At 49.5% G+C, this 24,994-nt stretch overlaps 11 protein-coding genes across 11 annotated transcripts; 7 read left to right on the top strand and 4 right to left on the bottom strand.

Moving 5' to 3' along the window:
* The first annotated feature begins 77 nt into the window (after positions 1-77).
* EURHEDRAFT_344254 (uncharacterized protein) lies at positions 78-1,032 on the top strand. The gene has a single exon (XM_040778416.1). The coding sequence runs from the start codon at positions 171-173 to the stop codon at positions 828-830; it is 660 nt and encodes a 219-aa protein (XP_040640641.1). The 5' UTR covers positions 78-170; the 3' UTR covers positions 831-1,032.
* Positions 927-1,621, top strand: EURHEDRAFT_345545 (uncharacterized protein). Its single transcript, XM_040778422.1, has 2 exons — positions 927-1,089; positions 1,209-1,621. The coding sequence occupies exon 2, from the start codon at positions 1,236-1,238 to the stop codon at positions 1,566-1,568; it is 333 nt and encodes a 110-aa protein (XP_040640640.1). The 5' UTR covers positions 927-1,089; positions 1,209-1,235; the 3' UTR covers positions 1,569-1,621.
* A 3,044-nt stretch (positions 1,622-4,665) lies between these two features.
* Positions 4,666-6,579, bottom strand: EURHEDRAFT_451911 (CorA family magnesium transporter; the record flags this gene model as incomplete). The annotated part of the gene is made up of 3 exons (XM_040783985.1): positions 4,666-5,233; positions 5,286-5,914; positions 5,995-6,579. 3 exons carry the CDS (start codon positions 6,577-6,579, stop codon positions 4,666-4,668), a joined length of 1,782 nt encoding a protein of 593 aa, XP_040640639.1.
* Positions 6,580-6,746: 167 nt separating this feature from the next.
* Positions 6,747-9,542, bottom strand: EURHEDRAFT_385132 (WASP family protein). The gene is made up of 3 exons (XM_040779642.1): positions 8,882-9,542; positions 7,152-8,814; positions 6,747-7,092 (listed from the first exon to the last, which is right to left on the bottom strand). Exons 1-3 carry the CDS (start codon positions 9,089-9,091, stop codon positions 7,061-7,063), a joined length of 1,905 nt encoding a protein of 634 aa, XP_040640638.1. The 5' UTR covers positions 9,092-9,542; the 3' UTR covers positions 6,747-7,060.
* A 412-nt stretch (positions 9,543-9,954) lies between these two features.
* On the top strand, positions 9,955-10,270 carry EURHEDRAFT_376212 (uncharacterized protein; the record flags this gene model as incomplete). Its single annotated transcript, XM_040778827.1, has 2 exons — positions 9,955-10,133; positions 10,192-10,270. 2 exons carry the CDS (start codon positions 9,955-9,957, stop codon positions 10,268-10,270), a joined length of 258 nt encoding a protein of 85 aa, XP_040640637.1.
* Positions 10,271-10,560: 290 nt separating this feature from the next.
* On the top strand, positions 10,561-13,927 carry EURHEDRAFT_475475 (ssDNA endodeoxyribonuclease RAD1; the record flags this gene model as incomplete). Its single annotated transcript, XM_040785406.1, has 7 exons — positions 10,561-10,608; positions 10,679-10,856; positions 10,904-10,991; positions 11,044-11,114; positions 11,172-11,700; positions 11,779-12,865; positions 12,924-13,927. The coding sequence occupies 7 exons, from the start codon at positions 10,561-10,563 to the stop codon at positions 13,869-13,871; spliced, it is 2,949 nt and encodes a 982-aa protein (XP_040640636.1). The 3' UTR covers positions 13,872-13,927.
* Positions 13,928-14,618: 691 nt separating this feature from the next.
* Positions 14,619-15,050, bottom strand: EURHEDRAFT_451995 (translation initiation complex factor eIF1A; the record flags this gene model as incomplete). The annotated part of the gene is made up of 1 exon (XM_040783993.1): positions 14,619-15,050. A coding segment is annotated over one exon (432 nt), but the record flags the coding sequence as incomplete, so codon positions are not given.
* A 768-nt stretch (positions 15,051-15,818) lies between these two features.
* Positions 15,819-18,239, top strand: EURHEDRAFT_452014 (uncharacterized protein; the record flags this gene model as incomplete). The annotated part of the gene is made up of 3 exons (XM_040783996.1): positions 15,819-16,310; positions 16,742-16,828; positions 16,992-18,239. The coding sequence occupies 3 exons, from the start codon at positions 15,819-15,821 to the stop codon at positions 18,237-18,239; spliced, it is 1,827 nt and encodes a 608-aa protein (XP_040640634.1).
* Positions 18,240-18,709: 470 nt separating this feature from the next.
* On the bottom strand, positions 18,710-20,065 carry EURHEDRAFT_401349 (putative aspartate transaminase; the record flags this gene model as incomplete). The annotated part of the gene is made up of 3 exons (XM_040780076.1): positions 18,710-18,774; positions 18,827-18,932; positions 18,986-20,065. The coding sequence occupies 3 exons, from the start codon at positions 20,063-20,065 to the stop codon at positions 18,710-18,712; spliced, it is 1,251 nt and encodes a 416-aa protein (XP_040640633.1).
* Positions 20,066-20,475: 410 nt separating this feature from the next.
* Positions 20,476-23,474, top strand: EURHEDRAFT_529737 (class II fumarate hydratase; the record flags this gene model as incomplete). The annotated part of the gene is made up of 7 exons (XM_040787121.1): positions 20,476-20,520; positions 21,468-21,494; positions 21,584-21,628; positions 21,689-21,726; positions 21,798-21,913; positions 21,972-22,989; positions 23,044-23,474. The coding sequence occupies 7 exons, from the start codon at positions 20,476-20,478 to the stop codon at positions 23,228-23,230; spliced, it is 1,476 nt and encodes a 491-aa protein (XP_040640632.1). The 3' UTR covers positions 23,231-23,474.
* A 65-nt stretch (positions 23,475-23,539) lies between these two features.
* Positions 23,540-24,952, top strand: gup1 (glucosamine 6-phosphate N-acetyltransferase). Its single transcript, XM_040785688.1, has 2 exons — positions 23,540-24,409; positions 24,477-24,952. The coding sequence occupies exons 1-2, from the start codon at positions 23,930-23,932 to the stop codon at positions 24,564-24,566; spliced, it is 570 nt and encodes a 189-aa protein (XP_040640631.1). The 5' UTR covers positions 23,540-23,929; the 3' UTR covers positions 24,567-24,952.
* Positions 24,953-24,994: the final 42 nt, after the last annotated feature.

Below are 24,994 nucleotides of genomic sequence, written 5' to 3'. Positions count from 1 at the left end.
AGTACATACTCCGGTAATTCTCCGGTTGAGAACTTTTTAGCTTTTCTCTTGCTGCTGCTGCTGCTGCTGCTGCCATAATGCCGAAATGCGGGGTGGAACTATGAGGATCTGCAAAAATATACTCATATTCCTCCGCTAGATACAGGAGCAGACCCCATATTACTGCTGTTATGCTTAACTTGCTGGGCGTTTGTTTTGCTGGCCCGTTTCTTAAGTTCACCGGTTTGCAAGTCGAGCGAAGTGGTCCGCCTCTTCATGGCTTTCCCCCGGACATTGTACTCCGTTCTCCGTGTCCCATACAATCGCGGGAAAAAGCCGCAGAGAGGGTTGTTGATATGCATGTGCTCCTTGCTGGGAAGCTATGTTTGTCTTTGCGGGAAATTATATGTAGCCATTGGATCGTGGGTGATGTGAAATCTATTTCTTTTCTTTTCCTTTCCTTCAAGCCATTGGGTCTGTCTTTATTCTGTCTCCAAACAAATCAAGATGAGAGATTTCTCTCCTCCCCTCCTAACAGGTGTACTTTACAACTCAGGTGCCAATGCGTTGGAGAATGGACTGGCTTTGAAGCCACAGTTGAGACTGGTACGCCTTTCAATTATGTGCATTATCCCCCATGTATGCTGATTATCCCCAGAACACTTGGAACTCCTCCCCAATACCTTGCGCACGACAAGAAGAGGTTCCCCAATGGCATTGCACACATCACTGACAAGATACATGAGTTGGAATTGAAAGTTGGAATTTACTCTAGTGCTCGTGCGCGATATGAGGGGTCGTCGGGATATGAGCAGAAGGATGCGGATGTCTGGGCTAGTTGGGGGTGTTAGTCTCACCCTCCAAAAGGCCAATCCTACAATTGTTGATCTTATACTAGATTGACTAGCTAAATAAGATAACTGCTACAACGAAGGCCAAGAAGGAAACCCCAAACTATCCTTTGACCGTTACAACGCCATGAGCAAGGCTCTCAACTCCACCGGCCGACCCATTGTCTACTCCATGTGCAACTGGGGCGTCGACGGTCCCTGGAACTTTGCGCCTACGATCTCTAATTACCGAAGAACTCCTGGAAACTTGATTAACTTTGTAAGTTCAAATCATCTCTATAAACAATCAAACCGTGAGAAGAAAAGGAAAATCTACCAACGCAAAAAAGAAGTCGGAAACGGCAGCCTAACAGACAATGAATCCATCTCAGTCTCTAGGCAACTGTAAAGTCCCCCTAATGCCTAATGAAGAGCAACAGCATGACCCAAATCGACCCTCCAAACCCTCTCCATCTCCCAAAACCTATCAACCAAGACCCTGCGTCCGCTCTCGCCATCCGCCGCTGGTGCAAGTACCTCGACGACGAAATCTACGAATACGGCAAGAAGGGCAATGTCCAGCTCTACAGTGGTTTACTCAGTGGTGATGACCAGGTCATCCTGCTTCTGAAACCAGGTACCAAGACCTCTGAGATGACCGCCTCCCTCGCAGAAATCCTCTGGGACAAGGCATTAAAAGAACTGCGACGCAAGCCGCTAGCTCTTGGGACATTTACGATCTCTGGGCGAACTGGATGAGCAACGCGACTGCTTCTGCGATTGTTAGTGGTGGGGGTAAGAACGTGACTGGTCCGTCTTTGGGGTACTTTAATTTCACTGCTCATGGCGGCGCGGAGAAGATCTATTAGGATGTGCGTCCTCGTCGTCTAAGCATTGATGGTTCCAAATATTGGGTTTGTTGGTCCGAGGGGGACTTTGAAGGCGACGGTGAGACCTCATGGTGTGATCTTGTATAGGTTCCGGGAGCATAAGCGTGATAAGTTGTAAAAACGTTGAGCATCTGTGCCGTGCATAAACATGAGTTTTATTGCGCCGAAGAGTAGAATGATAGTATAATTTTAAAGAAAGAAGACTTGCATCATGATAATAAGTCGCGGAAACCACTGCACTAAATTACTGACAATCTACGCATCATCACAACACCAGATTCTCAGCACTGCAAATATCCCTCTCTGCAATGATTTTGAAACTGAGTATAATCTTCAGCCTCTCCACCATGGCAAAAAATGACTGCCCGCAGACAGTACCCCTATCGAAGAACGCGACTTAAACGTCCTCGTGGTGACAGGTGAATCGCCTCAAAGCACAAGAAAACTCCTCGTGTCGTCCAAAGTGCTTGCGCTCGCATCTCCGGTATTCGCGACGCTTTTCTCGCGCAGGTTCTCCGAAAGAAGCAAGATAATCAAAAGCATCCGTCCTGAGATCATGCTCAATGATGACTATTCAGATGCGATGCGGATAATACTGGGGGTGTTCCATTTCAGGGAGCTTGAGAAGGTGGATGTGCAGATGCTGGCCGAGATAGCGGTTCTTTATGACAAGTATGATTGTACCAAAGCACACATGCCTTGGATGAAAATATGGTCTGAGAGGACCATCGCGTCAATCAAAATTGCGACCGCCCATGGATATAACTTTTTGCTTGCTGCGGCGCATTTCTTTCGAGATCAAGAGCTGTTCTCACAGGAGTCTCTGGAGATTCTCAGGGGTTGCACTACGCAATAATTAAATATGATTTGGGGTAGAAGCGATGAGCTATACTTAAGAGCTACCTCAGGCTGCCAAGTGTATGCAATAAACCGTTTTGACATGTGATGCAAAGTGTCTTATATTTTTCTGCGGATAGTCTGACATACGGTATCAGAACCCTACAGAAGCGCTTGGATGCTGCAATACAACATGTCGGGCTTTAATTGTAAAAAGTGCATAATTACGCTCAATTGCTTAATCGAGCTGATAAGGTGCAAATCGTGTTGGAATAGCAAAGGCTTTCACCTTAAGCGCTGTATTGTGGACACTAGGATCCTAAGTTATTACGAAGCTATTAGGTAAATGGGATTTAGTTCTCCATTTGTTCGATAAAAGATGTTCCAGTATCAGATCTGGTATCTCACATCTCTGGTATGAATGTCAACAACCGACACATTTATGATGGAAAAGATGAATGTCCTCTCAGGAAGGCTGAATGCCTTAGTCGAAACAGCGCAAGGTATTTCTCATAGGGCTTCAGGGTTACCTCTTTATCCTCTGCACTGAGATTGTGATTGATATACTTTTTTGATATTCTCACATGAAGCCCACATTATAATACGTCAAATGGAAAAGTCAGAAATCCTAAAAATCCTCAAGTCCTAAATGGCGTATAACGCAAAGCCAACCCCATTCACTAGTCCTCCAAATCTCAAGGGATTTCGCACCACATAATCGAGAACAAGGGTTATAACCGGCACTACAATTCTGTCTTTTTCGAACAGAACACCAGCCCACGTGAATTGCGTCATGCGTGAGGCTGCTGTATAGGGCACTTATAACCGCTAGACGAACATATCGACGTCTTACTTGATGCTGGGTTTCGAGAGTTAAGGCTGGGTCAAACTGCTGGTCGATATAGTTTGGCAATAACGAAAGCTATCGCAGCTGACACCGGAATTGTCTTCTTCAATCGTTTCCTGCGCGGCCTCAATGTAGAAAGATATGTTTTTGTGCCTTAGTCATACGTATAAAGGCTTATACCGAACCAAATAAACCCACTGCCAATGACATGGCCGAGAAAACCAGAACAGCTCTGAATCCTGGCTCGTAACACACGTGAAAGTCAGACATATCCCATGTGTAAAACTTCTATCATCTTGTCTTCCTCTGGCGCTCAAAGCGCTCCATCTGTGTTGGCCATGCATTTGAGAATGTAGACTGCTCGGGAACTTTCCGGGGTGACTTTCTGGACTTGTGTGTCCCTCTGATAGGGATTTCGTAGCTCCTCTAGGTGTATGGTCATGAGAAGTGCTCATGGTATCCATCTGAGGGGGGCGTCCTCTGCATAACAGCGCTCAAGTCTCCATAGTTGTTTTAGGGCTTCGTAATTTGTATGTGCACGCCTCGTGATACCCGGTTTTAGACAGGCTAGTGTCTTACACTCGTCTGATGAACTCATCCTCGTTTTCTCATTATATTAGATCTATATTCAATTGGCACGGCTTGACAGAGTGCCAGGGTAACGATATGGAATAAAGACTCAGGGGCAAGGGATGGAAAAGAAATGAAGTAGATTAGGGTTAAAGAAGCATTTATGACCTGGAAATTAAACCATATAATAGAATGTAATCAGTGAATGATGGACATCCCATAGGGCTGAGGACCAGTGAAGGGAATCCGAAGGAATCATGATATTTTCTTGTATAGGCACATACATACAGTACATACATACAAGGAGATTCATTAATGCCAATTATCCCGTAGCTTCCTCAGAGATCGAGGCCAAACCAAATCAGGTTAGGTCATTTTCTCTGTTACTTCGAATTCTCAAATTCAAAGCGTAACTGAATGGAAAGGAGATGGGAGCTCTAATCATACAGTCATGAAGGTAGCGTGACTCGCAAGTGAGAGAAGATTATAATAACAATGCTATGCTACCCCCACTTACCGATCATATTTAAAAACCCCAAATCTAACGCCTTCTATAATCGAGTGACTCCAAACAAGAAGAAATGAGAAGGAAAGGTATGTAGCTTTTGTCAAACAATTTGCCCAGGTTCATGATGGGCAATGCCTTTGATGTTGTGATGGTTTGCACGATGGTATCACAAATTAAAGGTAAAGAGAGGAAGTAGACAATCTCTCAAGAAGAGCAACCCTTGTGATCTCTGTCACGAGAGGGATAGTACTCCGTCGACCCGTTCGTCGAGGCATCTTCGCGGACACGTCTCGTGTACTCCATCTTATTCATAATATCCGACGCTTTAGTCGCTGTCGCATCAGACGCAGCTGATTTAGCAGCAGTCGCAGCGGCACCTTCCTTAAGACGCTTAATTCTTTCAACCCGTCCTTCACCGGGGTAGCTGCCCCAGACCGGTTCGATCGAGTCAGCCCGCCAGTTGGACCGATGGCCGACACTGCTGGCGAGAGGTGCGATGGGGGCTCCCCCAACGCCAGATTCACCCCACATCCGGACACGTTGAAGCTTGCGGAGCTTGTGGAGTCCGTAGACGCAGACGACTGCAGTGATGGCGAAGCAGGTCACGGAGACACCGCCAAAACCGAAGTCGGATTCTTCGATGAAGTTCTTCAAGTTCATTCCGTAGAGACCGGCATAGAGGGTTCCAGTGGCCAGACCGAGTGTACCAATGCTGAACTTGAGATCGAGCAGCATGAGGGAGTTGCGGTTTGCGTCAAGAATAGCTTTGACACTGCATCGGGTTAGATTCGATATGCGCTTAGGTTGATATGGGTCAAACTTACACTTCCTCAGTGTTTCGAATACCAGTCACTAAGTTGCCGCTAGCCTGGACAATTTCATCGCAGACCTTGTGGTATGACTCGAGCAACATCTCAACTTCTTGGTGATCATCATCTGTTCGCTGCATTCCCTGAGATCTCTCAGTCAAATACATGGAAGTCAAATCATCGTCTGCCTCCAGGAGGTCATCTATAGCATCTCGGACCAATCTGGCCTTCTGTTCGAAGGTACCCAGCCTCTTGGAATAGATCAGAAGATGTCGCAGCTTGTCCCGATCAATATCCTCTTCCAGAGCTCGAAGAACACGCACAACCGGATCTCTGACGCCATTAAACTCTTCTTCCAACCCGGCGGTAACGCTGATCAATACCGCTTCCAGGGCGCGGAACTCATAAGGTAGGGCACCGGCACTTTGAGCCTGCTTCTGTCGAAGTTTCCCCTCCAGGTCGTAAACGAATAACGATTGCATGTAAGAGTCTGTCGATCCATAGGCGTCAAACACAAGAACCCGATCAGCTTTAATCAGGACTCGAAGATGCAAGAGGTTGATGAGGATAGCGCTCGGCCGGACAAGAATGTGGGGCAAGGTCGAAGAATCGATTTTGCGAAGATCGCGAGGAAGTAAACCGTACTATCATTCGGCATTCTGGTCAGCGATTTACTTTCTCGTGGTATCAGTTAAAATAGCCCGGAAATAGCTGATAGACAAACCTTCGCGATCAATTCACTTTTCCTGAACTCCCCGTTGACAAGCGTGACATTCCCATTATTATCAAACTCGGTGCATCGCAATCGCAATTCATTTGTCGCCTTTGATACTAATCCACGCCCAATATTGAAACTCGACTCTGTCCCGTCATCGATCAGCGCAGGCCCAGACCGGTTGGGTTTCCCTTTGGCGTCGGATTCTTTGCTACGCCTCAGATCAAAAAGCCTGCGCAGTAGCGGACGGCTCTTTGTCGACGCAGCTCGTGAGGACGAAAGATTAAGAGGTGAAAGCGATAGTTGGATTGGTTCTTCCTTGTCGAGTGCGCATCGACCTCGCGAAGACGTATGCTTTTTGGTCGAGAGATTCGGGATGGCGAAAAGGTTTGCTTCGGCTGTTGCTCTGCATGGCGCAGGGTCAAGCTTTGTCCAATTTGATGTTCTCCAGGCGCGCGACGGTCGGCCTTCGGAACATGTTGTAGAACCGAAGCTTGTCGACGGATTGGCTGTGAAATAATCGGATTGAGAGCGCAGGAATCGGAGGAGTGACGCTGATGGAGCGGAGGGCTTCAACGGCGAGGGAGACAGCATATCTGTCTTTCCTAATAGTGCCGCACACCCAGCAGCCGTTAATTGATGCTGTCTTTTGTTTCACTCAATGAATTAATGCCGTCAGTTCTTGTCGGGCCAGTCATGGAAAGCAAACCGGCTCATCTTTTTTTCTATCGGAGTCGCGCGGTGGGCGGCTCAAAGTTGATCCGACATTTCCAAAAACGGCAAACTGTATTCCAGAACTACAGCTATGACTCTACTCCGACATAACAATTGAATGTCTCTCCGCAAGTCGTTCTTTTGTATTTGCATAGACGCAATAAATATGCGCAAAAACCTGTTCTATTCGCTTACTGGATGTATGCCTTGAAACAAAAGCTTTTGACGAATCCGTGAACCACCGCGGAAAGAGACCCATACTCATTACGCAAGGTTTCTCTAACACCAGTCCATGAATTCACCCAATAACCATAAGTCGACAAGTAAAGATACAATGATAGTGATCAAGGCAAGCGACAGTTTACCAGTCGTCATCATCATCCTTCTCATCATCTGTGAATGCAATTAGAACATGCTGTATAAGGCGGTAACACATGGAATAGAATACTTACCACTACCGCTGACCTTCTGCTTTCGCTTTGCCAGTGCATCTTGCAAGGCCCCTGCCAGGCCTCCTTGAGGAGCGCCGCCACCGCTTGGAGTTCCAGATGACGATTCGTTAGCACCTCCAGGCACATGAGCCCCACTCCGATCTTTCTTCTCCGCTTCGCTGACTTTCCGTAAACCACCACCACCCTTTCCTCCTGAAGCTCTAATCGAGGCCAAGAGATCATCCCTCCCACCAGTAGGCTTGGGCAGCGGTGGAGCGCCGGCAGCAGGGGGGGGAGGGGGAGGCGCACCAGCACCCGGTGGTGGTGGGGGCGGTGGGGAAGCACCAGCGCCAACGCCAGGTGCCGGCGGCGGTGGAGGTGGAGGAGCTGGCGGACCGGTACTTGCTGGCGGCGCCGGCGGAGGGGGAGGGGGAGCAGTGTTCACTGGCGGCGGTGGAGGACGTGGAGGAAGACCGCCTGTGGAGGGTGAAGGCGGCGGTGGAAGGTTTGTAACTGGAGGTGGAGGTGGAGGGGCTGGTGGTGCAGCAGTTGTAGGAGGAATGGGCCGACAAGCAGTAGGAACAGGTGGAGGCGGAGGAGGAATTGGATTTCTGGCTGGTGGAGGTGGCCCGTGAGGGACCTTAGGAGGAAGGGGTGGTTGTGCCGCAGGGCTTGTTGTACGGGGTGGAGGCGGCGGAGGCCCTGGAGGTGCCGGGCTTCGACTGGGTGGTGCCGGTGGTGCTGACACCTTACGCTCTCCTTGGAAGGGAGGAGGGACTCCAAACCGATGAGCGCTGTCCTCCATTGGCGTCTTTGGAGGCCGCGGAGGAGGCGGGGGTCCAGGATTCGCTCCAGAGCTTGCTCGTGAACGCGTGCCAGGCGCTGGGCTAGTGCCCTGCGCAAATCTGCCAGCATCTGCAATTGGCGGCGGTGCTCGGAACCTGGGCCGGGGTGGTGACGGTTCACGTGGTGAGGCTGACGCACTATCCTCCTGCGCGTCGGGCCGAGTCCTTCGAGATGGAGGCGGCGGAGGAGGAGCACCTCGTCGACTACCTAAGCTGTTGCCAGTGCTCTGGGGGCTAACCTTGGGGGCAGGAGGTGCGGAGGGGGGAGGCGGAGGAGCTTTTCCTTTCTTCTGGTTTTCATCCTCCGTAGCCTGCTTCTGATCGATATACGCCTTGATAAAGTCCGAATTCTCAGCAATCTGGTCTTCGGTAATTCCCATCTGCATCAGTTCATCCAGAAGGCCTTTCCAAGACGGGTCACTGGTGTTGAAAGGCAATTCTTTGCGTGACGAACTGGCTGATAGAGGGGGAGGAGCGACCTGGATTGAAGGCGCGGAGGTTGCTGCAGGCGCTGGGGGAGGAGGTCCGCTTGGTACTGACGATGACCGATGGCCCAGCAAGCTACCGAAAATTGAGCGTCCTATGCCGCCTTTGCCATTCATCACAGGAGCGGGACCTTGACCACGAGTCGAGGCAAAGGGCGTCTGTCTGGTCTCTTTGCTGGCATTCTTCTCCCGCTCGTGAAACTTCTTGATAAATGTTTTGGCCTCTTTCTCATCGGCGAATGATAGACCGGCCGGGCAGTCTTCGAGCTCGAACGTATGGAAGAATGTCCGGTCTTGGTTGTAATGGAAATTGTCGTATATCTCTTGATCCCAAATAACGCCTCTTCCGGCAGGCTATAGCCCAGAAGAAAAGAGCATCAGTCAGCGATTCTTTGTAAGGGAACGTAGTAGTAGCGCTTACCGAGACATCGACCATCTTCAACCAAAAGGTACGCCCGACGAGATCGTTCGCAAGCACTGCAGCACCCTGCAAACCCGTGTAGACCCATCTCTGAGGATCCGGATAGGCGACATACAGTCGCGCGACTGCTACAGCATGGATTTTGTTCGATGGCTTAGGGACATTTCGTTTGACTGTCTCCTTGTCGGCGTCACTGAGGATGGATGGCATGACGGATCACTGCTCGATGACGCAGAGGGAACGAACACGGGGAGGAGAAGGGGGGAAGTGTCTGAGAAGCCCAAATGGGGCAACGAAGCTGCCGTAGCACTGGTAGAACTGAATTTAAACGAATCTGGGAGGACACATTGCAGAGGCAATCGGCGCAGAGACTCGGGCACCAGGCAGACTCCAAGTGCGCCCAGGCACGGGATTTCCGGGTGTGGCAAAGAAGGGACCTTATGCCCAAATAAGATCAGGGAATAACAATGGAAACGAAACGAAGGTGAGAAGGCAAGGGAGTGGCTATGTTGTTGTCGCTGAGCTTGGGGAAGTGGTGAGGGAGAGGAGAAGGAAGAGAGAGCGAACGAGAGAGAGCGCGGTTTGGTGGGGAACTCCCTTATTACGGAGAACAGCGATAGTCGCTTCTCTAGTAGAACAACTGCGGCTTATTTTTCCACCGTTAATGGTCATAGACTATAAGGAATAATTTGCTGGTCGAAATAATTGCATTGGTTTCAATCGGTCGATATATATATATATATATAATAACTCCTTCTTGGAACCTACATGTTTATCCTCAGGAATCCAATCCAGGGGACAGATTTCACCATTACTATCCATAAACACAGCTAGTTCGGTCGAGAAATCAGATCGAATCGAATGATCCCTCCTAATTGTAGCACTATTCGCTGTATCTGAGTTCCCGGCCTTATAAGGGTTTACTATTAACAACGTCATCCGGGGTGGAATTGCCCCCACTGGCTATATAATATCCTCTACATTTTGTCCGTATTGAATTATAGCGGAGAATAGAGATAGCAGATTTTTTTCAAAACTACTACATTATCGCCACGGAATATTGTATTGTCAATATGTCGGACTCCTGGGACCCTACTAGCTATTTATACGAGCAAGCCGACAAGCGCAGAAGCAGCAGCAGTAGCAGCAGCAATAGCAACGACAACTTATCTCAAAACCAAAGCGCATGGGATTGGCAGGGTCAGTGGCAGTTGGCGACGAAAAGCAATGATGATTCTTCAGGATCTGGAGAGTACGTGATCATTCTGGGTTGGATGAATAACACATTGGCTAAATACTGTGATCCTTAGGTATGCCGCGCAAAGCATCAACAGGGGAGATCAGGGATCGAACGATGATGTTGATGAGACTAGATGGCAACGCTGGTGATTGGATACGAATGTGATAAATAGCAGGGCAGGTCAAGTAGATAATAATATTACTGCTACAATATCATGTGCTTATGATGGAATTGCTCCAGATTCCACTTCAATGGACAGTCTAAATGACTGTATGTAAAGCTATATTTAACTTCATAGACTCATGTAGCCCCTGGGGTTATCGAATGCCCTACATAGTGATCCGTAGCCCTCTGTCGATTGCATCATAGACACGTGATCGCGCGGCGCTCTATCACGGAATAGCTTCAAGAACGCCTTCGCCGCGTCAAGAGGCTCCTCATGCCACCTGAACGCACAAATGTCCCGGTGAAGCTGTCCCTACCGCTGGTATGCCTTGCTATTTCACTGTTTTGTAATATAAGAACCATTATCAAGTGCTGATTGAACCGATTCAAAGCAATATCAGCAGGACATCTTCACCGAACTCCGTGGAGAGGATGAGTTGGTCATCCTGGCTCGCGGCCTTGGGCTGCTACGCTTAGTGACGAATCTATTACACTTTTACGATGCTGCTGGGAATAATCTAGTGCTGGTAGTTGGTGCAGATGATCAAGAGAATGAGTGGATCGGAGAGGGTATGCACAATAATGAGTGGACCCGAGCGATACTAACCGTTTCAAAGCATTGGCAGAACATTATGCCATCAGCAAGACACCTCTTGCTCGAGGACTCAAGGTCATCAACACAGAGAGAGCGACTGTACCGATGCGGTATGTGATTCGTGAGGATTCAATTGGAGCGAAAGGACTAACGAGAGCCCAGAGAGAAACTCTACGCAGAGGGTGGTATTTTGAGTGTAACATCCAGGATACTTGTCGTTGATCTCTTATCGAGTATGTTGATGCCGCACTGTGAAGCAGCACAGCGCGCGCTAACTGCAATCGGTTCAGGACTCCTTAGCCCCGAGAAGATTACCGGGATGGTCATTCTACATGCCGACAAGATCGTGGCCACTTCAACTGAAGCTTTCATCATCCGAATATATCGGCAAGCCAACAAGTTGGGCTTTCTCAAAGCCTTCTCGGACTCCCCAGAGCCTTTCACAACCGGTTTTGCGCCTTTGACCAATTCGTTGCGTAATACTTTTCTGCGCAAGGCTTCCCTATGGCCACGCTTTCATGTCACTGTCGCTGAGTCGTTGGAGGGACGCAGAAAAGCTGAAGTTATCGAGCTGGAAGTCCCGATGACGGACAAGATGCGTGAAATCCAGAATGCTGTTCTTGAGTGTGTGGAGATCAGCATCGGCGAGTTGAAAAAAGCGAACATAGGAATCGACGTGGAAGATTGGACACTCGACAGCGCCTTGCATAGGAGCTTCGACATCGCTATCAGACGTCAACTTGACCACGTTTGGCACCGTGTGAGCTTCAGGACCCGGCAGATTGTTAACGATCTGACAGATCTGCGGGCAATTCTCCAGTACGTTCACTAATAGCAACCGCATATTCTCCCCCTCAGCCCCTTTTATTTTTTATTTTTTCCCCCTAACTTGACCAGCGCTTTGCTTACGTACGATGCCGTTTCGTTTATCAAATATCTTGACACCATAGTCGCTGCCAATTCTCCACCTCCCGGCTCGAGCAGACATAACTTTTCGCCCTGGCTTTTCCTTGACGCTGCCCATGTCCTTTTCCAGACGGCAAAGTCTAGGGTATACCAAGGGAAGATAAGCCACGAAACAAACCACTCGTTTTCGAGCCCTTTCCCTTCCACACTTCAACCCGTTCTAGAAGAGCAACCCAAATGGAGGGTTTTAACAGAAGTGCTGGAAGAGATTGAGCGTGATACTTACTTCAACCCAGCCAGTATGAATGAATCCAACAAAACCACGCTAATCATGTGCAGCGACCAAAGAACCTGTCGGCAGATTCGAGAGTATCTCGGGACGATGCACGCCAAAGTCGATAATGGCCCAGAGGATATCACAAGCGAAGGCATCCAAAGTTCTGCAGAAATAATGATGCGACGAAGACTGCGAGAATATCTGGACTGGAAGCGTTCTCTCTCGAACGTCAATAGAAATCTATCTACCAAAGCCGCCAACGACGAGTCACAGTCGGGCAAGAGCCAGCCTCAATCGGGAACGCCAAGTCAACAAGGAAAAGCTCCCCCAAATAAACGACGCCGGGTGCGTGGTGGTGGCGCTGTTTCCTCGGCTGCAGGTCGTGTACCGAACAGCAGTGTTCAAACTGAGGTCGAACTGCCAGATCAAGTGACCAGCTTACTGGATGAAATCCAACCTACAGAGGTTGAGGAGATCCAAAAGGAGGAGATTATCATCGACGTTCTAGAAGACATGGATGACTTCTACGAACTGTACGATATGAACGATCTAGTCGTAGTGCATCCATACGACGGTGACATGGACGAGCATATCTTGGAAGAGATTCGGCCACGATATATAATCATGTACGAACCAGATCCTGCGTTTATCCGACGAGTCGAGGTTTATCGCAGCTCCCATGTTGGACGAGACGTGAAGGTGTATTTCATATACTATGGAGGATCGGTCGAAGAACAGCGATACCTGAGTGCAGTGAGACGTGAGAAGGACTCTTTCAGTAAGCTCATCAAAGAGAAAGGAGTAAGTTCGCATATTACCAGGACAATATCGGAGGTCTTGCTAATGTTACCACCTCAAGAACATGGCTGTCACCCTCACCCATGACAAGAGCATGGAAGACCCTCAGGAGCAATTCCTCCGAACCGTGAACACGCGCATTGCCGGAGGTGGTCGACTAGCAGCAACGGCGTCGCCACCACGAGTTGTCGTGGACGTTCGAGAATTCCGAAGCGCCCTACCATCCTTGCTCCACGGAAACAGCATGATTATCGTCCCATGCCAACTAACTGTCGGCGACTACGTCCTCACACCAGACATCTGCGTCGAACGAAAATCAGTCCGCGACCTAATCGCCTCCCTACGCAACGGCCGTCTCTACAACCAAGCCGAAACCATGCTCCAACACTATACAAACCCCTTACTCCTAATCGAATTCGACGAGAACAAATCATTCACCTTCGACGCATTCACCTCCACCGCAACACCGGGCACAACCTTCCTAACGAACTATGGCTTTTCATCCTCGGGTGCCATGACGACCTCCGTCTCAGCAAGCAGCTCTCTCGTCAACGCCTCCAGCCCGAAATCCGCACAACATCTCCTCGTCCTCTTAACAATCACCTTCCCCCGCCTGAAAATCATCTGGTCCTCCTCACCCTATCAAACAGCCGAGATCTTCGCAGAGCTCAAAAAGAACAGCTCCGAGCCAGATCCAATAAAAGCCGTCCAGACCGGTCTCGACGTCGATATCGATCCAGATACAGCCCAAGCAGTAGCTCCTGGAGAAGGAGGCGGAAACATGATGGCCGCCGCAGGCATCGAGCACCGCATCTTCAACCTCCTACCGCAGGAAATGCTCCGTGCTGTGCCTGGTGTGACGCCACAAGCGCTGGAGAGGTTGATTCTAGAGACGGGGAATATTAATGAGATTGCGAATATGGATGTGGAGAGGTTGGATCCGTTAATTGGAAAGGAGGCTGCGAGGAAGATTGTTGGTTTTTTTCGGAAGAGTGTGTTTGAGACGTAGTTGGTTCGTGTTTGTTGTCTGGTTTGCATATATTGCATGGGTTACCGGGAATAGGTGATTGTGCAGAGAATCTTGTTATGTCGAAGATCTCGCTACAGAGTACTCCGTAAAGGATACCTAGTCTATATCTGAAAGAAGGTATGATACTACGAGTTCAAAGGTTGAATGGTTTTAAAAATTATATTTCCATACCCTTCTCATCAATCTATCATTATTTTCAAAAACGAAATAAGGAAGAAAAATGAGAAAGACAGAACAAACAATTGCCGACACGAAAACACGCCACATGCAAAATGCAGTCCGTCCTATCCATGCGCATTGCAACTGCTTTTTCTGCATAAATCCTAAGAACGCCGATGCATAACAGAAAATGATCCCGAAAAGTCGTAATCTATAATCCATTTCCGGTCATGGGCGAACATCAGGATCCCCCTATTAATAATTCATGCCCTGGGTATCTTGAAAGAGCAGCCCTGGGTATCGATAAAAAAAAAAAAAGAAGTCGTAAATCGAAGCGTGGCGCGCCGTAGATCCGATCTCGTTGTCACCGTTTCGAAAGATGACCGACATGGTTACATACAATGTCGACTAGAGAAATCATAGCATTCCGAAAGGATTGGTTGTCGTTTTGGATTGGACAACGGTGCAGGGGAAAACCAACGGCGAAAAAGGCTGGTTGTAGGAGAGGTAGAAGCAAGCCCAGTGACTCCTGCAAGGCTGAATAAATAGGGGATTGAGGAAGGTAGTTTAGAGGTCGTCAACATCGATCTCCTTGTCTTCTTCGTCACTCTCACGGTCCTCGTCGAACTCGACGTTGTCCTCGAGTCCTTCTTGGCCGTAGGTGTCGGTCTCGTTGATCTTGGCATTCTCGGGCAACTCGCCGTAGGCCTTGAGACTTCTAGCCTCATCGGCGGTGTACTTCATGATAACGTCGCCCTTTTCGTCTTGGTATTCACGCAGAGAGAGGAGAATAATGTCACCCTGGTTGATCCAGACCTTCTTCCTGAGCTTGCCACGAATATGTGCCAAGCGCTTCTCACCGTCAAAGCAAAGAGCCTCTAGACGGCCGTTACCCAGCATCTTCACGACCTGCGCATATTCCTGGCCTTCCTCCTTGAAGACGAGTTCGCGCTTCTCGTTGTCGTTCTCGTTCTTACCACGTCGGCGGTTCTTACCGCCCTATAGAAAGAGTTAGTGTATGTTCCAGAACGAGGATTTTTCATTATGCCAGCCCCATCCGTTCCATTCTCTCGCCTCTTTCTTTGCCACGTGATTTGCTTCCTTTGGGCGGTGCTGGTGGACATAGAAATCACGGCAAAGTGAAGGCAAAAAAATCGGATAGGTGAGATGGCTAATATTCTTTGTCACGGAAGGGGAAAAATTCGTAAACGCACCTTTCCCTTGTTCTTGGGCATGGCGAATTAACGCTGTGTGGAAAACCAAGTCAATAACCTCTTGGAGATAGGTATAGGGGGTATGTTGTGGTAAGAACGTACCTGTGTCGGTTGAGAATTGAGGAAAGTGGGGGAAAGTGTCGAGAGCGAGCGGAGGATGGAATTTCGAGTTCTTTTAAATGTATAGTGGGGAGCCCGATGTGGCGGGTGGCCTGAATGCTGCCTAAGGCTTGCCACTAATATAAGCCAATGATGCTGTATGAAGATTCACCGCCTACTGTTTTGCCGGCGAAAAGAGAAACCATCCATGGATTTTGATGGAAATCGCAAAGGCACACTTATTACGGAATTACTCCTATTTTAAACCCTATTTGTCAATCTTAAGGGCAGTTCTTCCACTTGCGCATTCTCCTTGCTTCTCTTTCCCCAACTTGCTTCGCCGTTGGGGAGCTGCGAAGTGGCGCTCAATCGGCCGACGAGTGTGCAGTGCTTCGCGAAAACAACGACAGAGATGTGGCTCGTGTCCCTTTTAGGGCACTGAGGAAATAAAGAAATGAAACTAATTGCATCAACAAACCTCTACTCCATACGGTATGATCCGAAGGCCCTCATACCTCCCGTCGCAAAACGGTATCTAGGGGCACCCTTTCATCCACTTCGACCTAAGGTTGCCCATATGTGCGACACCAGAGATCAGAATACATTATGGTGGAGAGTTGCAATATACCCCCTGCAGCCGTATCGCCGCGTGGTTCGTTCGTGGAGTGCTAGGAGAACTCGTCTTGCGTTCGAGCAGGCTTTGGAGGCGCGAGGGTTTGATCGGGAAGGCCGGAGGATATTGGATAATACTCAGGGTTCAAGGAAGACTAAGATGGGCGGGAATCTGACGGGATCATTCGAGATTCTCGTGCGTGAGGCGACCATCAAAGAACAATATCCGACAATTCAAAAAGAGATGAGTTCGGCGCTCGATGCCCTGTTACGAGCAAAAAGACAGCAGAATAGGCCCAGTGGCGATTCGAATAAGCACAAGAAGCGAGGACGCGTGCCGAATACTAGATGATATGGTACTGATCATGGTTCTTTTGTAAATATGTACTTTATATGTGTATAATGATGTGCTGTCAGGGCTATATATGTAGCATGTGACTCGGTGAAGTTGGATATATATATACACCACGTAACCTCGATTGGCTCAACTAAGAAATGACCCGTCCACTGTACTTGTACATAAACGTAGTAATCGTAATTATGAACATCATTGCTGTACTAAACATAGACGGGACATTGTCGCATTCCCTGGTGCTCTCTTGGCGCCTATTCGCCAACGGCCGATCAGGAACAATAATCACCTCCCTCTTTCTCCAGACAACGGACGGCCAAACAAAACTATCTCAATAAACTCAACTTTGACACCTTGCGGTCTTTTTTTTTTTTTCCATTCCATATCTCTTCTTCAGACTATTGATCTCACAGACTCAAATATCCAATATGTTGGTCTCCTTGACCGTTGGCAAGGTAGACGCTGGAGTCGCCGTGCTCCTGACCCAAGACAACCGCCTCGTAAGCTCATGTTTCCCCTTTGCGCAGCGATTGATCGCGAGACCAGCCTTGCTTCTGCACGTCTTTTTCGAGAATTTACTGGAGATTACATGGAATGAAATGAAGCATGTATCGAATTAATTGTGAACAACCGCTAATTGACTTGGCTTCTCCCCTTGGCTAGATCGAATTCCCCTCCGTCCTCCTACCCAACAACATCGCCTCCGGCAGCATCGTCGACATCACAGTAGCGCGCAATCATGCCGCTGAAGCCACCAGCGCATCCGATTTCCAGTCTCTTCAAAAACGTATTTTGAACACCTATGGTATCAAAACCCCGTCGCCGCCCATCCTCCGCCTCCGAAATGCCACGCAGACATCGCTGGTCCTGGAATGGGATCCTATCGATCTAGCAACAGCGTCGCTCAAGTCATTGTCTCTCTACCGCAATGGCTCTAAAGCTGGCTCGATACCAAGGCCTACTGAGACTCGGAGCACCAAGATCAGCGGACTTGCTATCCATACCGAATACACCTTCCACCTAGTGCTGCGCACGACCGCCGGTACCTACCAGTCGGAGAAGTTGACCTGTCGGACACACAAGATGACGGATCTGTCTGGAATCACGGTCACACCGGGCATCCTCCCCCCGCAGCAGAAGGAGGCACTCGCAACCGCACTGGACCGCATTGGAGGCAAGCTGATCGATACCGTTCGCATCGACACAACCCACTTTGTCTGCACGGAAGGACGAGGCCCACTGTGGCAGAAGGCAGTGGAGATGAACATTCCCGTGGTGTTGCCGGAGTGGGTCGATGCCTGTGAGGCGGAGGGCACGATTGTGAGTGTCCGGGGCTACTACCTGAATGCGGACCCCAAGACCCGACAGCTAGGACCGATTCACGGATCGTCGCAGCACCAGCACAATGCCTCTACGGCTTCGATAGCAACCACTGCCCAGAACCAGGCTCCATCCCAGAACCAGACGCAAACCAACCTTCAGACCCTGCCTTCGCGCGAACGCGGCCAGTCTGCTGCAAGTGAACAGCCGTTGACTCCTTTCCCGGGCCAACCCACAAATGGTCAACCTAAGGCAGAGGAGGGGGAAGAGGAGTCAGAAAATGAGCAATCGCCGCCCCTGCCCCCTCCAAAGGATGACGCTCCAGAGGAAGAAAAACTGAAGGAAGAATCCCCGGAGCCTAGCAGCCAGCCCGAACAAAACGGTGAATTTGTGCCATCAGAGACCGTATCTCCAGACGAGAAGGAAGAGCTTAAGGAAGAAAAGCCCGAGCAGAACGGAGCCACGAAGGGGCCGGAAAACGCCTCGCCAGAGGCTAAATCCGAAAACGAAGAAACTACCGGTGACGGAGATGGAGAGAAAAAGCTCAAGGGGAAGCAAAGCGAAGGAGACTTTAACGAAGTTCCTCTCTAGCCTCAATGATGGATGATGGCCACTGAGTAGACGGAGTGCGTCGGATTGCTTTCTTGTTTCCCTTTTTATTTTCTATACTTCATTTCTTCCTATGAATGGTTTATGTTGTCTGGCGTCTTATGACTTTTTATATCCGGTAGTATTGTGTGTCATGGGCATTCCTGCTTAATCCATAGAATAACTGTCGAGTGGCAACCATTCCGGGATGTCCTTTCTGTTGCTTTATGTGTTCAATGGTATGTGTATAGTACATGGTATAAGGCTATCAGCATTTTACTTCAGATGCTGACGTTTCTGAAGCTTCAATACAATTTTTAAATATGTCAAATGCCTGAAGTAACCGAATAAATCACATATCTATTTCTTTGTACATGGCTTTTGAATTATTGACAAACGTATCCAAAACAGGTGCCACCTATCCATCATATCATGCATCAATATCCATATCCAATCATAGTATCATCAGTCATCTAGTTCACATTCCGGACAACATCGTCAAAAGCTTTGGCGACGTAGGCGACATTATTCGTGCTCACTAAAAGAAAAATTAGTATTTGTGTCAAGGACAACTGGGTAGATGGACTTACAGCCACTGATGGAAGCTCTGCCGGACTTGAGCAAGTAGACGTGGTACTTTTCCTTCAAGGCTTGGACTTGCTCGGAGGTCAGACCGGTGTAGGAGAACATTCCGTTCTGTCTCGTGTTAGTGATTTTGTATCTCATACAGAGAGATAAAGGTGGTATACCTGCTGCACGATATGTTCCCAGGTACCCGGGGTTCCAAGTCGCACGAGCTCGTCATAGAGAGCACGACGCATCGACTGGATCCGAGAAGCCATCTCTCTCATGTTCTCGTGCCACTGAGCAGTCAAGTTCTCGTCTGTCAGGACCTTCTTGACGATACTGCATCCCCCAGAGGGACCCATGGAGAACTCGCCACGAATCAAGTGGCATAGGTTGTCGACGACGGTGCGGTTCAATTGCTTTTCAGAGTTGCTGAGGACATAGTGGAATGCACCAACACGCTGACCATAAAGACCGAAGTTCTTAGAGAAACTCTGTGCGACGCACATCTCCAGATGCGGCTTCTCGTTGAAGAAGTACCGCACAGCCCACGAGTCCTCCTCGAGCGAACCCGAGGCGAAACCTTGGTACGCCGAGTCGAAGAACGGGAAGATCCTCTTGCGCTCACATAGGTCCGCGATAACTTTCCACTGTTCCTTGGTGGGGTCCAGACCAGTGGGGTTATGCGCAGACGCATGCAGAAGGATGACATCGCCCTCTTGCCCCTCATTCTCCAACACGGCCATCATACCCTCAAAGTCAAACAGGCGGGTGGCAGGGTTGTAGTACGGGTACTTCGCACGCGGCACACCCGCCTGATCCCAGATAGTGTCATGGTTCGCCCACGACGGATCCGATAACCACACTTTACTCGGCTTCATATTGTGCGCGAGAAAGATCGCACCGAGGTGGTTAGCGCCCGTCCCCGCGACAGTCTGCACAGAGGCGATCCGCTCCTTTTCCGCCTTCTGCGCATCTGAGTCCTCTTTGCCGTGGAAGTTGAACAGGACGTCCCGCGCGAGACGCACGAAGGCCATGTCGCCTTCGATGGCCGTGTACTCATGGCGGGAGAGGCTTTGCTCGTCGAAGAGGCGCTGCTCTGCTTCGCGTACTACGGGGAGAGGCCATGGCTTTCCTTCGTTGGTGCGGAAGACGCCCACGCCTAGACTGGCCTTCTCGGGGTAAGTGTCGTTGAAGAATTCACGGTTAAGGTCGAAGATCTCATCCGTGGCCACTGGGCCCATTTTGTTGAGGATCGTCATGGTGCGTGCGTTTGTCTGATATACGGATCCACCAGGGAAGAATGACGGTTTATATGAGTGGTAATTTCTTGAATTGTAAGAGTATGCTGAAGAGTTGAAGATGGGCCAAAGGCGGATGACTAAACCGCCGCCTCTTTTGTGCTGTGGGTCGATCCAGATCGTAAAGTGAATGAGAATCAGGGCAGGAAAGAAGCAGAATTTTGTTCCTGGTTGCTACCGAAATATCAGTGACCCTTGAGGTGTTGACACGCTAGATTATTCCATGGAAAACCCGTCAATATCAAAATGTGGGGTTTGATCTATGACATCAACGGATATTAAATCGACCTCAACAGAATAATGGAGCAGTAGAGCAGCTATTACTCTAGCATTTTTCTGTGCTAATACTACATCTAGGATAAATTGTGCCAATGGGCATGCGTTACGATAATATGCCTAGAGTCCTCGATCTCTTTGTTTCTCTTCCGGTAATGCCCTAAAGACGCATCCGGCTAGCATATTATGTGTCCGCAGGATAGCGATGTCCCAATTCCATGGATAGCATTTATCCTCAGGTCTTGTATGCTAACATGAACTACCACTCCTGTAGACGAAACCGTGCATTCAACTGACGATGCTCTCGAGTTGCAGCCCGCCACAGCATGTTATACCGAGGACAAGGCCGTGGTAAATTGTTCTATCATCAACAGATATTCTGGCAGTTATTTAAACCCCCATATAATTCATTCCCAGGTCCAGGCTGAGCACAGCAGACCCGGACGAGTGGAACTGAGCCTATGTCTTGTCCTTGTCTGACGGGAATGTATTGCTTTCTAAAGGAGTCTGACCCAGGGATACAATGAGCTCTCAGCAACTATGGCCCAAGAGCCCACCTTCCATGATCAAATAGTTTGTGCGACACAACAAGAGTGCTTTGTAGGAGAGAAGGTAGGAGAGATGAAGATTACCTAAATAGGAAGAAGGTGGCCGGAGAAGATCTTTACCATACGATACGGTAATACCGGCACTTGCACACAGTAGACGCATAGAAAGAGCGTCATGCCGATACCGGGCCGGGTGTATTCGGCAGAACAGTCGGAGGAGACAAGCCTTATTAACCTCACCTTGCAGTCTTTCCTCAGATTGTTGTCGCTGTCGCTTCCAGATTCACATTCATTCTCCAATTCCATTCTGGAAAGGAATCCATTGGCCGGTCATCATCATGGTCTCCCCCGCTCTCTCCTCCCGAGCTGCCGTGCGCTCTGTGGCTTCTGTGACGCGCTCCTCCCCCGCAGTTGCCCGCGCTGCTGTGGCTTTCGTTCCTCGTACCCCCGCTTCTCTCAGTAGCCGTCGCGCTCTCTGCTCCAATACCCGATCCCTCCAGCAGTTCCCTCGTCTCCAGTCCTTCAACAATCTTTCCAAGAGGACCTTTGTTTCTACCGGCAGAATGGTATGTGCGCTGTGCGCCTGGAGGTCTAGCGAAGAGCGGAGAGAAAAATACTGGGAGTACCATTGCTAACGCAGTTGCGCATGGTATAGGCTGCTGAAACTCGGACAGAGAGCGATGCTTTCGGTGAGATCCAGGTAAGTTACCCATATTTCGCAACTGTCGCTTGTATAGACTCTAATTGCGTTTCTAAACAGGTCCCCGGGGACAAGTACTGGGGTGCCCAGACCCAGCGGTAAGCGCCAATCTGATCAGACAAATTGCAGCTATATGTATGATGGATAGTGGATGCTGATACAAAGGCAGCTCCTTGGGCAACTTCGACATCAACCAGCCCCAGGACCGTATGCCTGAGGCCGTCATCAAGGCCTTCGGTACCCTGAAGTGCGCTGCTGCTACCGTGAACATGAAATTTGGCCTTGGTAAGAACAATCCCCACCGGATAATTGCGATAGGGCAGCATTAACCAACTCGCTCAAGATCCCAAGATTGGTGAGGCCATCAAGCAGGCTGCCACTGAGGTCGCAGAGGGCAAGTTGCTGGATCACTTCCCTCTTGTCGTTTGGCAGACCGGCTCCGGCACCCAGTCTAACATGAACTCCAACGAGGTCATCTCGAACCGTGCCATTGAGATTCTCGGTGGCACCATGGGTACCAAGAAGCCCGTCCACCCCAACGATCACGTCAACATGTCGGCCTCTTCCAACGACTCCTTCCCCACTGCCATGCATATTGCTGCCGTCGTCGAGCTCGAGAACACCCTGCTGCCTTCTCTGAGAAGCCTGCGCAACGCTCTTCAGGTGAAGGTAGAGAACTTCAGCGACATCATCAAGATTGGTCGTACTCACTTGCAGGATGCTACCCCCTTGACCCTCGGTCAGGAGTTCTCCGGATATGTTGCTCAACTCGACCGCAACATTGAGCGCGTTGAAGCCAGCATTCCCCACCTCCGCTACCTTGCTCAGGGTGGTACTGCTGTCGGCACCGGTCTGAACACTTTCAAGGGCTTCGACGAGGCTATTGCTGCCGAGGTTTCCAAGCTCACCGGTACCGAGTTCAAGACCGCTCCTAACAAGTTCGAGGTTCTGGCTGCCCATGATGCCGTCGTCGAGGCCTCCGGTTCCCTCAACACTCTTGCCGGTTCGCTCTTCAAGATTGCTCAGGACGTTCGTTACCTCGGATCTGGTCCCCGCTGCGGTCTGAACGAGCTGATTCTCCCTGAGAACGAGCCTGGCTCGTCGATCATGCCTGGCAAGGTTAACCCTACCCAGTGCGAGTCCCTCACCATGGTTTGCTCCCAGGTTATGGGTAACCACGTCGCCGCCACCATTGGTGGTATGAACGGCCAGTTCGAGCTTAACGTCTTCAAGCCTTCCATTATCCGTAACCTGCTCCACAGCGTACGCATCTTGGCCGACGGCATGGCCAGCTTTGAGAAGAACCTGGTTCATGGTCTCCAGGCTAACGAGGACAGAATCAGCACTCTCCTCCATGAGAGGTAAGTTTCTTTGTCTTATATTGGACGTCCCCATTCCATACTGATTTGTATCAGTCTGATGCTTGTTACCTGCTTGAACCCCGTTATTGGTTATGACATGGCCTCCAAGGTGGCCAAGAACGCCCACAAGAAGGGCATCACTCTCAAGGAGAGTGCTATGGAGCTCAAGGCTCTGTCCGAGGAGGACTTTGAGAAATACGTCCGCCCCGAGCTGATGTTGGCCCCTAAGGAGAAGAAATAAGCGGGTAGTCTGGAATATGATGAGCCCGAGATGCGAAATGGGGCATGATGAGTCGATGCTACAATTTTGCTAAACCCGTTTTCATATTTGGATAAAGCCATGCGGTCAGAATTAGCATGTTACCTGTATACTTGAAAGGAATTACATTGTACTATTTACTTGGTTCTGCATACCGACTTCTTCCCGCGGTTTCGCTGTCAGCACAACCAAAAATAGCACAACTATATCCATACTTGTACCTCGGAAAAAAAAAAAAAAAAAAAAAAAAAAAAAAAAAAAAGGCAATTTTGCTACGGAGTCAAAAAGTAACTATTTTTGCTGCAGTTTCTCATTGGTTTTGCGCCGTTGTTCGGTCTGGTAGCCTTTCGTGTCCGAGGTAAGACAGTTCCAGTAAGTGTCCATACCGCCGTTGTGCTTCGCCCTCCTGCGGAAGTCACTCCATCACCCCTTCGTTCTTTCCAGCATTGCTCCAGTCTCTGCGTCGATTGCTATTTATTTCTCTGATAGAGACATTTATCTGATCCTTTGTTGTTTTCTCTTTGCATAACTTCTCCTTTTCTCTACAGCAAACTTTTCTTCCGGTTCCTGTTCCTGACCTCCTTCTCCGACAAAGTCAAGCCTCTGAACCACCCAATTTCTCCTCCGTGGCCTCTACAACCAATTCTCCGTCACTCAATCCCCCAAAAAAAGACCTCCAAAATGACAAACGCCGCACTCGCAGCCACCACCATCCCCGCGGCCACCAAGCCCGTCCCTTCCGCGCAGAACGGCGTTGAAACCCCTCTCTTCTCTACAAACCTAATCTCCCCCGAAGTTCTCGCCGTCCTCCCCCCCGGCTACACAATCCGTCCCCTCCAGCGCTCCGACTTTCAACGCGGCTACCTCGACGTCCTGCGCGTGCTGACGACCGTGGGCGACGTGGATGAAGACAAGTGGAACCAGCGATACGACTGGATCTCTTCGCGCAACGACGAGTACTACCTGCTGGTTGTGTGTGACGATGCGGAGCGGATTGTGGGTACGGGTAGTTTGATCGTGGAGCGCAAGTTTATTCACTCGTTGGGGCTTGTTGGCCATATTGAGGATATTGCGGTGGAGAAGGGGCAGCAGGGGAAGAAGTTGGGGTTGAGGATTATTCAGGCGCTGGATTTTGTGGCGGCGAGGGTTGGGTGCTATAAGGTATTTCTTTTTCTTCTTCTCTGCCTCTGTTATTTATTGGACTATGCATGTGGCTAACGTTTTGCAGAGCATTCTCGATTGCTCAGAGGCCAACGAGGGTTTCTACGTCAAGTGCGGTTTCAAGCGTGCTGGACTCGAGATGGCGCATTACTACTGAGATTCTTCATAATGACTTCACGGATCATTGTCTGTCGAATGTTTATCCTGGCGTTTCCTAAAATTACATATTGAGAGCGACTAGATAGATTTCGAGTCTTCGTTTCGATTGAGATCCTGAAAGCGAGACGAACCCGACTAGATGTGCTGGTATTGCATTAAGATCAACGCATTGATGGCTCCATGATCAAATGCGACTCGTCTTTATATAGCGGGACATTAATGGACTATAGAGTTACGGTTTCTATTCATGGCGAATCGTGTGATTAGTTATCCCCGCGAGCAAAACTTTTTAGGGTATAATACATGTTACCTTCATTGATTGTTCATAGACTATCTTTCGGAGATACGGCTGGCCTCATAAGCGAACAGCCTCCTAAGAGGATCAAGGGAGTTACCGAACGAACGAGTACGTAAATGGACTACCAT

Source organism: Aspergillus ruber, assembly GCF_000600275.1.
Source record: "Aspergillus ruber CBS 135680 unplaced genomic scaffold scaffold00007, whole genome shotgun sequence".
In the NCBI taxonomy this organism is placed as follows: domain Eukaryota; kingdom Fungi; phylum Ascomycota; class Eurotiomycetes; order Eurotiales; family Aspergillaceae; genus Aspergillus; species Aspergillus ruber.
This window is presented reverse-complemented; position numbering and strand designations above follow the sequence as displayed.